The following is a 17,552-nucleotide window of genomic DNA, read 5'->3' on the forward strand; positions in this document are numbered from 1 at the left end:
AATGTTGTAAAGAAAAAGATTTTTATGTGCAAAAATAAACTGAATGGAAGTACAAAATGAAAAGTTAAAAATCTGCAGGAGGGGAAGGCTGGAAATATTTATTTCAGGTTTTCCTCAGACCAGAATAAATAATTATTTTTATAACTAAAAATGATTTTAAGATTTATAAGTTAATTCTTATAGAATTAGAAGATAAAGTAAAAATTTATCTTCTTGCTTAATACTACTAATACCTCATTTAATATCAGCATCATGTATTTATTCTTTAAAATATGATAAATGGGCTAAGAAAATATATACTAGTTACATCTGAGGTCATCAACATGGCAGAACATCATCTTAATCAGCATCTAAAATGAATACTCAAAAGCTTTTAAATACCTGATCCATTTTATTGACTGCAACTACGAGTTGGGTCACTCCAAGAGAACGAACCAAGAGTCCATGCTCTCGTGTTTGTCCCCCAGTCTCAAATCCAGCTTCAAACTCTCCCCTGCTGGCATCTACAACTAAAACAGCTACATCTGCCTAAAAAAAATAAAAAAAAATTTTTTTAAAAATCTAAGCTAGAAACAATGTCACACCATTTTAATTCAAAGGACAGACTACTGAAGTAACTGTGTAGGTCAGATTCTAAAGGAAGACTCTAACTTCCCACCAAACACAAGCAAATCAAAGGAGTCACACAGATGGATTAAAATTTTAAATAGAAGAAAGTACTAGCATGTGATCAAAAAAATAATGTCATAAAGAACAAAACTTCCCATGTTTGATTACATAACAATTATGATAACTGGGCAAAAGAAGAAAAACATAAAATTAAAACCTAAGTAAACAGGGACAAATAATTGTGTTATGAACTCTCCATATTTTCTAATAATCATCTATTATAGAAGAAATCAATGTTCCATATATCTAATGCTATTTTCATTGTCTTAATTACTTAAAGTTACTATCTTTGAATTTTTTTTCAGTATCCTTATTAAGAATCATGTACATCTGCAAATTACAATTGTTTTCTAATCCCATTAAGACCACAGGGGGAAAACTCCCAAGGTTCCCTATTTCTGCATAAATAAGCTCTTTAAAAAGATACAGGACTCGATACGAATATAAATGTAACAAAAAGGCTTATGTTGAAATATTCACTCCAATTTATTAATAAATGAAATACAAAGCTATGCCTTATCAAGCCCCTACCATTATTTTTACGAAAGAAACTTGTGGCTTTTATACATTTGCTACTTTGTAATAAGTTAGAATTCTAAGGTTTTATAAAGTACCAATAAATAGACAATGAAAAATATAGTATTTCTCATATTTTTTAAAAGGCTAGAACTTTAGTATTTTAAGTTATAATTCTAGAATTATAACCTCAGCATCAGGAAATTTATTTACATTCACTGTACTTTGGTTAAGGAAATATCTGGTACCTGGGCTGCTCCTGTAATCATATTTGGAATGAAATCCTTATGGCCTGGAGCATCCATTAATGTAATAACTTTGGTTTTGGTCTCAAACTTTGTCATACCAACATCCATTGTTACCCCCCTTAAAGAAAACATAAAATGGTTAGAACAACTATAGAAATAATCAAGTTTTAGAGACTAAGTTATTTAATAATATAGGAAAAATAACAGTCTAAATTCTTAAGTAATTCTGAGAATTCTATTATACAGTCTGTTATTTTGAATAATTAGGCTATCTGGAATTTCTGCTGGTATGGCTTCAATACAAGGTTGTGGACATAACAAGAGTTTAATCAAAATGATTGATGTTTCCCATTTTCTTTTTTTTTTTTTTCCAGTAAGAAGCAGTATAAATTGCGAAGGAAGAAAGAAACATAGGGACATCTCTGAAGTGGGAAACAAATACTATACAGGAGAAAAGATAAAAATGAAGAATGAGGTACTATCAAGAGGAACTTTTCCTTATCTTCTTACATTTATGTTTCATTAATTACAGAAATAAACTTGTGAAACTTTCATTTGCAAGGCTGGTCAGCATGGTACACATATATCGAACGAGACATAACAAAGGAGATGCACAATTTCTTAAAATTTGAGAGAGACAAAGAGCAGAGGTTTTGCATCCCACATAATCTTCTTGGAGTCCAACACAGTACTCTTCTTGAGTGAGTGAGTGAAGTCACTCAGTCGTGTCCGACTCTTTGTGACCCCGTGGACTGTAGCCTACCAAAGCTCCTCTGTCCATGGGATTCTCCAGGCAAGAATACTGGAGTGGGTTGCCATTTCCTTCTCCAGGGGATCTTCCCGACCCAGGGATCGAACCCGGGTTTCCCGCATTGGAGGCAGACTCTTTAACCTCTGAGCCACCAGGGAAACCCAAAAACACAGTACCCTTCTTAGCCACAAAAACAGAGTCAGACTATAAGAAAGTCCAGGAGTGTCTACAAAAGTAGCAAGTCTTTCTAAACTTTAGGAGTTTAGAAAGTGAAATCAAGTGGGCAATAAATTAGGTAATTATTCATCCTGGTTTGCCCTGAAAATTCCACAATAAGGAATGAGCACTCTTTTACTACTAGTATCCCAACAATTATGCTGGTAAATTACACGTTCATCTTAGCAGTAAGATAACTGTGGGTCTCTTTAGTCACATTATTCTAGTTTAATCTGAAACCATGGGCCATTTAAGCTTGTAAAAATGATACTTAATTCTCTTTAATAATCCCCAAATAATTATCTGAGAATAGTGATGAACCAAGACTGAGCCTAAGCTCCTTCTTGGATCACTTTGACACACACTTTGGACCTATCTTTACTCTGCATGTGTAACCAAAAGAATGTGAAAATGTCACTCAGGCTACTAATTTCTGTTCAACACATGAGCAGAAAGAGGATTTACAAGCATTTAACATGGTGGGATATGCAATTCACTGCATTTTCAAAATGTTACTCAGGAATATAGTGGTAAGTTAAAACTCCCATTATGTATATGGAAGCTTCTACGATCTACAGGAGGAAGGAATGTTCTAAATATTGTAGCATGCTGAGCAACAGAGAACTACCAGTAGCAAAAGTATAACAGCCAACCAGCAGGTTTATTATTTAAATACATTAAAATTATTAATTATTCTAAGAAAGAGAAAAATTATTATGTCACTTGTCTGCTCAACTCACATATGAAATAAATTAAAACAAGCCACTTCTCACTTAAATGATACAATTCTCAAACTACCTACTTGATAGATGGTACAAAGGAAACTAAAAAGCTATAAATATACTTCAATAATCTACTTGATGTGCTGACAGGTAAAAATTCTTTAGTCTCCTAATGCAGATATCATACAAAATTCCACTGTTTTCCAATATTCATTTTCCAAAAATCTGTAACTGTCCAACTATTTTTTCTAAGTTGGAAAACAAGCTTGTGATACTGCAAGAATAAAAAAGACACAAGAAAAAACAAAACAAAATTCAAAGCACTATGATGTAAAATTCTACTTATCAGAAGAGGTAAGGAATATTGTGACCAACTTTATTGAAAATTATCTTATATATTATAATGTAGGTTACCCAATACTCCAAGAAAATAAACACACATTTTTTAATACTCTCTAATCATATTCAAAATGAAGATATCACAGGACACAGAGTAATTTCTTAGTTGATTTACGACTTTCAGACGCCTGTAGAGTATTAGTTTGAGATGGCAGGTATAATTGCCATTTCACTTAATTATAAGGTATCCTCTTTCTTTCCAGACAAAGGTGCCATTGGGTCCCCCATTCTTAACAGTTCTAACATGGAATATATTACCACTCTAAAAAGACCTCAAAAGAAATACTTTGATCAGAGGGATATGAGTGGCTATATTCTCCTAGAATATTCCCAAAGTTAGCACTGAACACAGTTATACATTCAGGAGTAATCCACTGGATTAGATCTGCATAGCAGGAGATAGGTTTAACTAATTGTTTGTTGACTGTGTCTCATAAAAACTTAGTAAGAAAGTATAAAGATGAATTAAATCTTATATTGAATTTACTAGTCATTTTGATTTTAGACAGAAGATGGTATACTACAAAAAGTTACTTTTCCTTTATAAACTGATATTGTAATAACTCTACATATATATAAAGAATATATATACATATAACACTGTATATACTAATTTTAAGTTAAGAGTCTTTCTCATAATGTTAATTCAAAATCAAGACAATTTGACATATACTCAGGGAACTGACAAGCAAAACTTCTCCCACAGAATAATTAACTATGAGATTTTACTACCTTTTGCTATGTGTATGTATTTTTCTTTCAATTTTTTAAATAAACATACTTTTAAACTATTTCCATAGAATTTAAAGGAGTAAAACACTGTATGTAGATTACAACCAAAACTACAAAAAAAAATATTTCCCTGATAACTGAGTTTTCTAAAAATAGTATCTAAAAATTTCATGATTTGTTTCATCCATACTCAACACATATTACGCAATTATTTAAAGAGCATATACAATTTCAGAATGAAAATTTTATATATAATGACTACCTTTCCCTTTCTTCACCAGTCTCATCCAAGACCCATGCATATGCAAACGAAGCTTTGCCAGCCTTTTTAGACTCTTGTTCATACTTATGCATAGTTCTTTTGTTTACGTCACCCAGAAGATAAAGCAAATGTCCCATCAGAGTACTTTTCCCAGCATCAACATGACCTAAAGAAAATTGATTCAAGATTTAATACTAGGTACATTTTCCAGATGTTGTTCACATTGAGGCATAGCATGAATTTGTAATTCAATAGTTTAGAGCAATAAACACCAATTTTTATCAAATAATAGTTTGCCAAGTAATGGAGAAAAAAGAGCATATCTCTTTAGAGGGGAGAAAGTTTCTTTGATTTCTGGAAATCAAAATGATCAACAAGAGATGCCATTTTCCAATATTCACAAAATGAAAAGGCCACAACCAAGTCTAATAACCTCTTTGGCAACTTGGCATTATTTCACCCCAAGTGACCTTGACAACTCAACATTACAGTTCAATGCCTTCTTGCTTCATGTCTATTCACACCTACACAGAAACTCAGAGTGGAGCATATTCCCATGCTGCCTGCCACTAGACAATTACTGGGCTTGAGCAGCTGACTGATAATCCAGAGGAACAAAAGGCATTACCAATGACCACTAGGTTGAGGAGCTGCTTTCCTCCTTGCCGCTTCTCCAGTTCCGCTTTGATATCTATTTGTTGCCTCAGCTTGCTAGACTTTTTCACTGGAGTTGGTGTTGAACTCTGCTCTTCTGATGCTTGAATGGTGTGGGATGGAAGAGCTGATTTAGAAGCACTCTCAAGTACATCAGAAGAAACAAGGTTGGTATCTTCACTAGAATGCCCTTTTTGAGGTGTGTGGAAACTATGACCATTTTCTTCAGCAGTTACTCTACAGAAGGCGGAGACAGGAATAAAGAATATTTAAACCAAGTCTGGCGACCACCCTTGAAGAGCTGCTGCTTTCCTAGAGGTGCTAGGATATTTCTTGGGAGTGCTGGCAGAGAATCTAAGTAGTGAAGTCACATGCCGACATAGAGAATAATCCAAGATCAAGCCCCGAGCCTTTGGAGTGGTAGCACTGATTCCAAGACCTAGACTACCAGAGAAATAAACCTAAGGAGTATCAAATAGTGAGAGCTCACAAAAAGGAAACCACTTGAATACAAGGCCTGGCATCACCCAACCACCAGTAGCACCTTGAAATCATTCCCCCTAAGATCAGGAACAAGACAAGGGTGTCTACTTTTGCCACTATTATTCAACATAGTTCTGGAAGTCCTAGCTACTGCAATCAGAGAAGAAAAAGAAATAAAAGGAATCCAAACTGAAAAAGAAGTAAAGCTCTCACTGTTTGCAGATGACATGACACTGTACATGGAAAACTCTACATGGAAAACCCTAAAGATAGTATCAGAAAATTACAGAGCTAATCAGTGAATTTAGCAAAGTTGCAGGATACAAAATCAATACACAGAAATCCCTTGTATTTCTATATACTAACAATGAAAACTCAGAAAGAGAAATTAAGGAATCAATCCCATTCATCACTGCAACAAAAAGAATTAAATATCCAGGAATAAACTTACCTAAGGAGACAAAAGAACCGTACACAGAAAATTATAAGACACTGATGAAAGAAATCAAAGATGATATAAACAGATGGAGAGATATTCCATGTTCCTGGGTAGGAAGAATCAATATTGTGAAAATGACTATACTACCAAATGCAATCTACAGATTCAATGTGATCCCTATCAAATTACCAATGGCATTTTTCACAGAACTAGAACTAAAAATTTCACAATTCATATGGAAATACCAAAGACCCCAAATAGCCAAAACAGTCTTGAGAAAGAAGAATGGAGCTGGAGGAATCAACTTTCCTGACTTCAGATTATACTACAAAGCTACAGTCATCAAGACAGCATAGTACTGGCACAGAAACAGAAATATTGACCAATGAAACAAGATAGAAAGCACAAAAATAAAGCCAGGCACCTATGGCTACCTTATTTTTGACAAAGGAGAAAAAATATTAAATGGGGCAAAGACAGCTTCTTCAATAAATGGTGCTGGGAAAACTGGAGAGCAACATGTAAAAGAATGAAATTAGAACATTTCCTAACTCCATACACGAAGATAATCTCAAAATGGATTAAAGACATAAATGTAAGACCAGAAACTATAAAACTCTTAGAGAAAAACATAGGCAGAACATTCGATGACACAAATCAGATTAAGATCCTCTATGACCCACATCCTAGAGTAACGGAAATAAAAGTAAATAAGTGGGACCTGATTAAACTTAAAAGCTTTTGCGCAGCAAAGGAAACTATAAGCAAGGTGAAAAGACAACTCTCAGAATGGGAGAAAATTAATAGCAAATGAAACAACTGACAAAGGATTCATTTCAAAAATATACAAGCAGCTCATACAACTTAATGACAGAAAAACAAACCACCCAATCAAAAAGTGGGAAAAAGACCTAAACAGACATTTCTCCAAAGAAGACATACAGATGGCTAACAAACACATGAAAAGATGCTCAACATCACTCATTATTAGAAAAATGTAAATCAAAACCACAATGAGATATCACCTCACGCTGGTCAGAATGGCCACCATCAAAAAGTCTACAAACAATAAATGCTGGGGAGGGTGTGGAGAAAAGGGACTGCTCTTGCACTATTGGGAATGTAAACTGATACAGCCACTATGGAAGATGGTATGGAGAGTCCTTAAAAAACTAGAAATAAAACCACCATATGACCCAGCAATCCCACTCCTAGGCATATACCCTGAGGAAACCAGGGTTGAAAAAGATACATGTATCCCACTGTTCATTGTAGCACTATTTACAATAGTTAGAAGATGGAAGCAATCTAGATGTCTACTGACAGATGAATGGATAAAGAAGTTGTGGTACACAATGTAATATTACTCAGCCATAAAAAAGGAACACATTTCAGTCACTTCTGATGAGGTAGATGAACCTAGAACCTGTTATACAGAGTGAAGTGAGTCAGAAAGAAAGATAAATATCATATTCTAATGCACATATATGGAATCTAGAAAAATGGTACTCAAGAATTTATTTACAGGGCAGCAATGGAGAAACAGACATAGAGAACAGACTTATGGACATGGGGAGCGAGGAGCAGAGGGTGAGATGCATGTAAATAGTTAACATGGAAACTTACATTACCATATGTGAAATACAGAGCCAACGGGAATTTGCTGTATGGCTCAGGAAACTCAAACAGGGGCTGTTTTAACCTAGAGGGGTAGGATGGGGAGGTAGATGGGAGGGAGGTTCAAAAGCGAGGGGATATATATATGTATACCTATGTCTGACTCATGTTGAGGTTTGACAGAAAACAACAAAATTCTGTAAAGCAATTATCCTTCAATAAAAAAATAAATTTAAAAAAAATAATATTTAAACCAATTTGACTGATATCCTATAATGTCAGAAGGGCAGAGACATCTCTTTACATTCTTACATCTGCAGACCAAAAACTGATCTCTGCTAAGTGGCTCTTTCATGCATTGGAGAAGGAAATGGCAACCCACTCCAGTGTTCTTGCCTGGAGAATCCCAAGGACGGGGGAGCCTGGTGGGCTGCCATCTATGGGGTTGCACAGAGTCGGACACGACTGAAGCGACTTAGCAGCAGCAGCAGCTAAGTGGCTAGTCTGTTAAGGTGGAAATGATAAGCAGTTAGACCCAAACCACACAAATACAGACTTAGAAGATTCCAGGAGAAAAACAGACTACTAAAAACTAAGATAAGAAGAAAATATCCCATAAAGTAACTGAAATTCAATGTCTAAGCCCATAGCTTAGCCATACAGTCCTATCAAAACAGGTGGCATAAAGGAGATATTTTGTAAAAATTGGTACCAAATGTGTTCCAACAGATAAATTCATACTAAAAAAAAAAAAAATTGCCTATCAGTTTTTAATCCCTAACTCATTCCTCCAACAGCACAGAGACTTGCAATCTTTTTTTGCTCAAGCACTGTCCTTAAAGGAAGTATCTCTAAATGTCTACATTTTTATTACTTTTGGCAAAGGAATTTTAATTCATTAATTCAACAAATACTTGACTCACTAAAAACTGTAACATACACTAGTCACTGATACTGAGAAGAAAAGATATAGAAATGAGAAAGTTTTATCGATTGATCCCAAAAGTTTAAAATCTAGTGAGGAACTCAGATATATAAAATAGAAATAAGACCATCTGGCTTATTTCCTCCTTGACACTGACAGTGCCTTCAAAAGTAAACACTGATCTTACTTAGTTCCTCATTAGCTCTTTGACTGTGCTCCACGGAAATCATACCAGTGCTATCCTGTGGATAGCTATGAAAGATGTAATGTAATCAAACAGACTATGATGTGCCCTACCTTTCCTTCAGTGACACAAATAAACAGACTTAGGACAAAGAACAGGTTAAATTGTAAGTTATTAGAATGGACTTCCCTGGTGGCTCAGACAGTAAAGTGTCTGTCTACAATGTGGGAGACCTGGGTTTGATCCCAATCCACTCCAGTACTATCGCCTGGAAAATCCCATGGACAGAGCAGCCTGGTAGGCTACAGTCCATGGGGTCGCAAAGAGTCAGAATGAAACCAATTATACCCATCTTAACGTGGAGGTGGCAGAAAAGAATTACATATAGAAAGAAGTTTACAAACATCACTTAAGGACTGTAGTGTGATGGAGATGTGTAGGAACAGTAAATCTCTTCTCTTCCTGCCCAGAGTAACAAAAACAGATTCACTGTTCTCTCTCTTGGTATTTTCTAAATGCTCAACACTGATTCTCATCCCACGCCTCAGGAAAGAATCACATTGGTTGTATTTTCAACTTTATTAAAAGCCTCTTATCCACTCCTGTGTTATTTTGCTTTAGCAAATCTCCACTAACCAACTTGAGCACTCACAGCTTAGACAGATCGGCTTCATCTCGAACTACAGGGAAAAAATTTAAGTATGTGGAAACTGTTCCCACTCTTAAAATTTGAGTCCAACAAACCAAGCTAAGTAAATCAAATTTAAACTGAAATTTTCAAACATTTATCTGAATGTCCACAATTAGTTGTCTAAAACAAAAACATGACAACTCTGCATTTAGAGGAGTAAAGAAAAAAAACAAACCCTACAAATTACAGTCAAAGTATTCAACCAGAATAACTAGTCATAGACTCTGGTTCTGATCAGACCTGGGAAAAAATCACAATCTCTGGCTTCAAATCTTTCTGTTTTTAGTGAGGCTTTTCTTCAAAGGAAAACTCATGGTAACTCCAACACAGAAAACAGACAAAAGCAGAACAGCTATGACTGACACAGTGGGCTGAGGGCTGAAGCTGGGCTCACCCACAAATTAGGCAGCCCTATTCAGGATAGGAAGAGCATCACAAAACATGTCTTGATTATTTCATTTACAGAGCAGTAACATGAAAGATTTGCTTTTCTCTAACTCTCACAACATTCTCTTCAAGTAAATTTTAGGAAAACTGCATTTTAATTCACTAACCCGTGCAGTGTTAGAGCAAAGGGCCAAAGTAGTTAGAAAAGCATTCTAGGTAAGTCCGTACTTAATAAAAACTTCTGCATATTATAAAGTAAAAGTTAATGTATTAAGATTTTGAAATATCTCTTAAGATGAGGTAAAGTAACTATTACAAGTTCAGAGCTATAATTACTGACTGAAAGAAAGTATGGAAGAATAAGTTTGTGAATATTTTTTCAGGTGCTTTATCATATAATTGTGTAATTGTATCTATTACTATAAAATGACTGGTCTGCTTTTTTAAATCATCTTTCCAAAATTGGGAATATTTCCACATGTATTGAGAGGCTTCATGTTTCTTTGTGAGTTCTTTAAATGATACTGGAAAGTTAATAATTTAGATTGAAGAGGTTAATCAGTTATTTGTTCTCTATGCAACGTTCTAATGATTTTTACTCACTGCTTTTTCGAGAGAGGTATTTACTATCTTTACTAACAGTAAAAAGAAAGTTTGCTCTTTCACTTTATTCTAAGAAATGCATTACCCTTTTTTTTAACAAGCAGTCACTGGGAATCACATTATATAGAAACCTATGATGCTGAAATCTTGACTCACAAGTGTTTAATTATATTTCTCTGTGCCTTCTTGAGACTAAATAAAAACAGCCTAAGTATTATCCTTATTATAAATTTCCACAAAATCCTATATAAGTATTTGATGTAAATATAGCTTGGTCCTTGAGCAACATTTATGCATTTCTGAGTATTTCCCATCTGTACTTGTAGACCTTTCACATTCTGATGACTTCTCCTACAGAGCCACATCAAAATACTGGCTCACAGGTCTCCTTTTTACTATTTCCAGGTGCTTTTTTTTAAAAATATTTAAACAAACAACTATTCTATGAAAAGAAAATAATGATTAACATTAATGGTCCCTGTCCTCATGAGGCATACAGTCTTATAAATTCTGAAAAGCTTGCATTATACTTGTAAAGCATAAAGGTAGTAGTCTAAGAATTACTACCTGAATTAAGCATTTTTCTTGATCATTAATTACTATATTAATAATTTCAATTAATAATTTAACAATAATTTTAATTAATTATTGAGTATTACTGTTATAAATACTCACAAACATAACTATGTATTTACTTCTAATATACAGTACCCCATGGGCTGTAATATATAAACAAATATACATAGACAAGTCTAGAATCAAGCCCATTTTCTCATTCTCTTTTCTTTGTACTAGGCTCAGTTGCATGTTGCTTTCTAAGCCTCTAAAACCTTTTGCATAAGATTTTAAAATCCTTAGAACAAGGAACTGCATATTCTATTTATTTTTTCCTTGCTCAATGGAAATAATTCCATAATAGTATTAAATGGCACTCAAGACAGGAGAATAAAAAGGTATTTATGATTTTGACAACCCAAGCCTAATTCAGAGAGAAAGGACATACACTAAGCTTTTTGTTACTGAATCAGGATGCAAAATTATTTTAATGGGCTAAAGTTATTCAAACTAAAAACTAACTTTTTCATTCATCCATTCATTCAACTAACATATACGGAATGCCTACTATGTCCTAGATATTGAGTTCTTTCCCTCACTAAATTTGAAATCTGGCTTCTATAAAATAAAAATAAATAAAATGAACGAAATAATCATTAACATTCGTCCCAACACTCATGGATATTTCTATTAATTTACATGAAGAAATGCTGTAAAGGAGAAAAAAATGGCTGCTGAGTTTGTATTTCCTGAAATTGAAAAAAATATATAGTTTATATTTGATAAGTATTTCTTGTCTAACTGGTAGACAAAATATATATAATTAAAGTTATGAGTCTGCTGTTATGTCTCAAGCAACCCACTTTACTCATCTATAGAAACTCTTGAGAAAATTCTAAAGATTGTGAAAAGAAAGAATAAATGAGTAATACCTAAGTATGACTTATTATCCTTTCTCATTAGATATCTGCGAGTCTAGAAATGCTTTATTTTATATTTTGTCTTTGTTATACTGATCCATGTTATTCAGTATCAAAGTCTAAAAGAGTTTAAAGATAATAGTAAAAAAATTTAATTAATGATTGCATGATTCACCAGCTACATTTAATTCCCAAACACTGCTTGTTTATGCCATCTAGTGGCATAAGGATGCCCTACCTCACAGTGCTGCTGCTGCTAAGTCACTTCAGTCGTGTCCGACTCTGTGCGACCCCATAGATGGCAGCCCACCAGGCTCCCCCGTCCCTGGGATTCTCCAGGCAAGAACACTGGAGTGGGTTGCCATTTCCTTCTCCAATGCATGAAAGTGAAAAGTGAAAGTGAAGTCGCTCAGTCGTGTCTGACACTCAGTGACCCCATGGATTGCAGCCTTCCAGGCTCCTCCGTTCATGGGATTTTCCAGGCAAGAGTACTGGAGTGGGGTGCCATTGCCTTCTCCTCACAGTGCTAAATTTCACAAAATCATATGCTTTTTACATGAAAGTAGCTATAGTTAATTTGTATGAGGAAATTGACAATGAGGTAGAGTAACATACATAGATAAGTTCAGAATCAAGCCTAATTTCTCATCCCCTTTTCTTTGCATTATGCCATAGTGAGGACCTATTATACTTCAATGATTATATTATACAAAATTGAAATAGATTCTTACAGTCTAACAAGGAGACAATACTAATTTCAAAAAAAAGAGGAAGGGTTAAAAACCTTACCTGGGCACTTCAAATCCCATAGTTTGCTTCTTTCCAGATACAGTCATCTTAGTAACTTTTGGCACAATTTCAGATTCACTTTGAGATGACTGGGAATCTATTGATTTTCCTAATTAAAGAGTAAAATATAAAAAGCTCATTAATTCAAGTTGATTCCTAGAAACATTTATTATATATTAAATACATGTTATGACAATTTTCACAGAATCACATCTTTAAACATATTTTTTTCTCTAAAATAATTCAGTGAAATATTAAAATGATGAAAGAAATTCTTCTGTCACCCTGTTCTGGGAAATCCCCTCTTGTCAGGACTCTTCTATGCTTAACCCTCCACCAAATCTCTTCCTAATTTTGAACTGACTCTTAAGTTTCAATATTAAGAGGTCACAAGGTGGTTTCTGCACTGAGCCTCGTTCTGACATTATACCTAGAGCCTCTCTCTCTCTCTCCTACCACGCCCTTTCACACTACTAAAATTGTTCAGTCAGTTAGCAGATGGTTAAACTATTTTTAATCATGATACCTACAAACTGATGAGCAAGTTGAGAGTCTGCTGAATTGTACTAGACACTGCATATATTTTACTTGGTCATAACACTAGACTTAGTAAGATACTTGATTTGTTGTTCAGTCACTCAGTCATGTCCGACTCTTTGCGACCCCATGGACTGCAGCACGCAAGCATAGATACTTGATATCTATATAGAATACTGGGGAAGAGGTCAAAATTGAAAAATTAAGAACATGAAGGAAGATAAAATTATGAGCTAGGTCAAAGTAAGACTTTTATGCATCTGAACCTTTAAATATATATATATTTAATTCATGGAATTCTTTAGAATGAACTTTTACTATTTTCAGTAAGAGTACCATCAGGATTTTGTCCACATAAAACTATGGAAACTGCACTGCTGCACTGGTAAGTGTACATATAGAAATTATGTTTAAAAATTACAAAAGGTAAATTAATGTATATAATTCATTCAAAACATTTGTTATCTGCCTATTGTATGCCAAGCATTATACTGGAAATATAATGTTGAACAAAAGCAGACATAATCCTTGTACTGAGAAAGCTTATAGTCTAGTGGAGAAAATGTACTAACTGATCACAAAAATATAAGTAAAATTAAAACTGTCACTAGTGTTATAATCCATATATGATTTGGTGACAAGGCACATGAAAACAAGAGTTAAGATACAAAAAAAAAAAATGAATAGGAATAAACTACAAAGAAGAGCATTTCAAACAGAGAGAGCAGCTTGTGTATCAAGGCCCTACTGTAGGAGGCAACATGGCCTTCAGAGAGAGTGAAAGGAGAGGGGAGAGGGAGCAGAGTTAAATGAAGCTGAAGGAGGCGGCGATGGTCAGGCAACACAGGACCTTTAAGTCGCAGCAAAGATCCCAATGTTCATTCTAACACAACTGGAAGCCCAGAAAATGATATAAGAATGTGAGGGGGAAGGGAAATAGAGGAAAAGATAAAATAAATGGTCACTCTCAAAGAAGTCTGGGTGGAGTATAGATGTGTGACTCATCAGCACATAATTAGTTGCTGAAGGCACTGACGTAAGTGAGATCACCACAGTAGAAAATACCAAGGAAGAAAACAAGTGGTCTGAGGACAAAGCCTTGGAAGAAATGCAACCTTTAATCATTTTAACAGAGGACAGTAAGAAAGAGGACAAGGCCTACAAAAAGGTGACAGAGGAAGGCTAGGGGAGAATGGTGCCCAAAGCTAAGGGGATTTGGCATCACCAGAGTCTGAGGCTGCTGTTCAATCAAGTGAGACAAATGAAAACATTCACTAGTGACGCGAGCCCTTTAGATAAAGGTCATTCGTAGAGTTAGCAAGAATCATTGGAGAGACATGAGGAGAGGAAATGTTAGAATGGGTTAAAAAGAAAATGAAGGTGAGAAAACAGAAGTAGCTGCAAGTGCACGTCCACTATCTCTTACGCATGATTACAAAGTCCAAAAGCTCTAAAAAAATCAAGCTTTTTTTTTAAAAAACTCATTTGGAAGTAAAACCTGACCTGGACTGAAAGCTTTTTGTAGCCCTTACTTACTCCACTTAAAGTGAAAGCCACACATTCCAGTGCAGAAATAACAATGTGATGATCATAGGGTGCTGCCCCAAATCCCATCGGGCTATCACACCACAGGTGTTAATGCTTTCTGAAATCCAAAACCTTCTGATTTCTGAGTCAAATCTGGTCCCAAGGGCTTAGATAAGCAATTGTGCAGATATATGGACCAATGACTCTTAAAAAAAATCTGACTGGAAACAGGAGGAATGTGGTAGAATGGTAGCAAAAATGTTATATGGGATCATCTGATGGAGAAAGTAAAACTGAGAAGGGCTGGTTCAAAGTATCAGGAAGAAATCATGTCAGGTGTTTCAGAATTTCTGACAGTGCAGAAAGGGATGGGACATAAAGCACAGGTAGAAACTCAACTAAAATAGGAGAAAAGCACTTTTACTACAATAGAAACCAGGCTGGTATGTTGAGAAGCTAGAAGATGAAAACTCCTAATAGTTCCTATTTTCTCCATAACATAGCAAGTAGTTATCTGGTAAGACTGAGGGTGACTGAGAAAAGTTAAAAGACTAGCGAAGCAAATAAGGCTTTCAATAATTTTTGCACAAAGAATGAGTTGAACACACACCAAAATAGGGGAACTGTTGGACAGTACTGAGGTTTACAGTATTTAAAATTGAGATTTGCCCATTTAAGATTTGCAATAATGAATGTGCAGTGGAATCAATCTGGCCTGTCCATATGACTTTTTCTAGCAATGTTCAGTCATTCAGGAAGAGGCACAGAGAAGATACCGACTGCGTCATTCAGAGGTAGGTTTCTACTCAACATACAAAAAACGGGCAAAGAAAAAAAGGTGGTTGAAAGTAATGGCAACAAAAAGGGGGAGTTACTGAAATCATAAATCACGAACTCTAAACTGGATTAAACAAAATGATAAAGGAAGAGTGCTGATGCACTGAAAGTTGGGGTCCAAAGGTCAAGAAAAGTTCATGATGTACGAAATACAACGAAGTGGTTGTGGTCAGAATGGAACAAGTGATTTCATGATTTGAGGGGAGAGGAAGTTGAAGGGAGGGAATTCATCAGTGAATTTCTGATGAAAGGTGAAGGTCACTGGAAATGAGCTGGTCAAGGAACTGCCAAGTTCAGAGCACTGGACTTGGTTTCCCACGTGGATGCACAAGCTATGATCAGGAAGAGCTCAGGGCATATGAGAAAACTGAAAATGAGCTGCCAAAGTCTTAGTGATCAAGGAACAGTAACTATGATGTTGTTCAGGAGATGACAGCAGTGAAGAAGAACAAAAGGCTGGCTAAGGACAAGAGACAGAAGTTTCAAGGAGCCGGGATTTAAGGGGGGAAAGAGAGAGTGAAGGAATATGGTTGGAAATGGCAGAAAAGAAAAGAAAGTTTACTTTCTAGACCTTGGAGTTTGAGAGGATATACATGAACTAAGCAAGGAAGTCGAAAAAACACGAGGAAAACAGGTTGAGAATTCTGGAGGGGTTTGATTTCCATGATAAAAGCAGTTTCAAAATTCTAGGGGTGAGTGAATGAAAAGGAAGGAAACTGAGAGGATGATGATGATGATGATGGGGATGGGGGGAGGAGGGATGAGGGGATGAGGGAGTGGTGTGTGTAGGTGGGAGAACACCCTGACTGATAAAGAGGCACGGCAGATTTTGGACTCTGTCAAAATAGAGGAAAAGACTCAGAAAACATAAAAATGTCTCAATCCAAGTTAAGACAAGGTTAATTCCCACTTCTCCTGCCTTCTTTTCCCCCGATTATAAAATACTTATTAAGGTATACTTTAGGGAATATAGTGAATATAAAACTTAAGATAATTAAAACTAATTTTAATACCTTCTATTTTATCTGTAAAAAAAATCCCTTGACTCACTTACACATTTATTACATTGAAATACTTTGATGGTGACTTTTATAAAAATTAGTTGGGTCATAAAATGAAATAAAAGGTCTTTAAGCATAAAGAAAAGTCACAATATGAACTCATACTATTTCTGGCTGTGCTTAGTCACTCAGTTCAGTTCAGTCGCACAGTTGTGTCCGACTCTTTGCGACCCCATGAATCGCAGCAAGCCAGGCCTCCCTGTCCATCACCAACTCCCGGAGTTCACTCAGACTCATGTCCATTGAGTCATGTCCAACTCTTTGCGACCCCATGGACTGTAGCCTGCCAGGCTCTTCTATCCATAGGGATTCTCCAGGTAAGAATACTGGAGTGGGTTTCCATGCCTTCCTCCAGGGGATCTTCCCAACCCAGGAATCACCCCAGGTCTCCTGCATTGCACACAGATTCTTTACCATCTGAGCTACCAGGGCTATTTCTGGGAATGCAGTAAATATTTTTCATTTCTGGCAATTTCTATCTACAGGATATCAAACCTCAAACCAAAGATGCAGTATTTCAAAAATTTGGTTATGTAAATGAAAGTATTATTTAGAAAAAAAAAAAAAAACCCTTGAATCTGACTATCAACCACTAAAGCAATGGTTCATAAACCTTTTTATTTCGGCCAGATACCCCTTTGAAAAAGCTAATGAGAATAATGGGACGCTTTTGAAAAATAGACAGTACACAAAATTCTGCATGCTATTTCAGCGGGTTCAGTAATTCCAACCCTAGATCTCTCCCCAAGAGAGAACCTTGCTTCAGCCTATTTTGGAAATACGCTAATTCAATTTGATGTTATCCATAATCGATAAAAGCATATGCTC

General features: G+C 35.5%; 1 protein-coding gene across 2 annotated transcripts in view; it reads right to left on the reverse strand.

Annotated features, from left to right (window-relative positions):
• HBS1L (HBS1 like translational GTPase) overlaps nt 1–17,552 on the reverse strand; it is an 86,773-nt gene that overhangs the window by 19,127 nt on the left and 50,094 nt on the right. The window contains exons 1-6 of one of the 2 annotated variants that reach the window (XM_068984888.1): nt 13,293–13,382; nt 12,763–12,871; nt 5,144–5,406; nt 4,516–4,681; nt 1,434–1,551; nt 382–528 (exon numbers count right to left, since the gene is read on the reverse strand). In XM_068984888.1, the coding sequence (XP_068840989.1) occupies nt 382–528; nt 1,434–1,551; nt 4,516–4,681; nt 5,144–5,406; nt 12,763–12,809 (741 nt within the window). In that variant the 5' untranslated portion in view covers nt 12,810–12,871; nt 13,293–13,382. Of the gene's footprint in view, nt 1–381; nt 529–1,433; nt 1,552–4,515; nt 4,682–5,143; nt 5,407–12,762; nt 12,872–13,292; nt 13,383–17,552 lie in introns of those variants that run through there. The other variant, XM_068984886.1, reaches the window with a different exon arrangement.

Source organism: Capricornis sumatraensis, chromosome 13 (genome assembly GCF_032405125.1).
Source record: "Capricornis sumatraensis isolate serow.1 chromosome 13, serow.2, whole genome shotgun sequence".
Classification (NCBI taxonomy): Eukaryota; Metazoa; Chordata; class Mammalia; order Artiodactyla; family Bovidae; genus Capricornis; species Capricornis sumatraensis.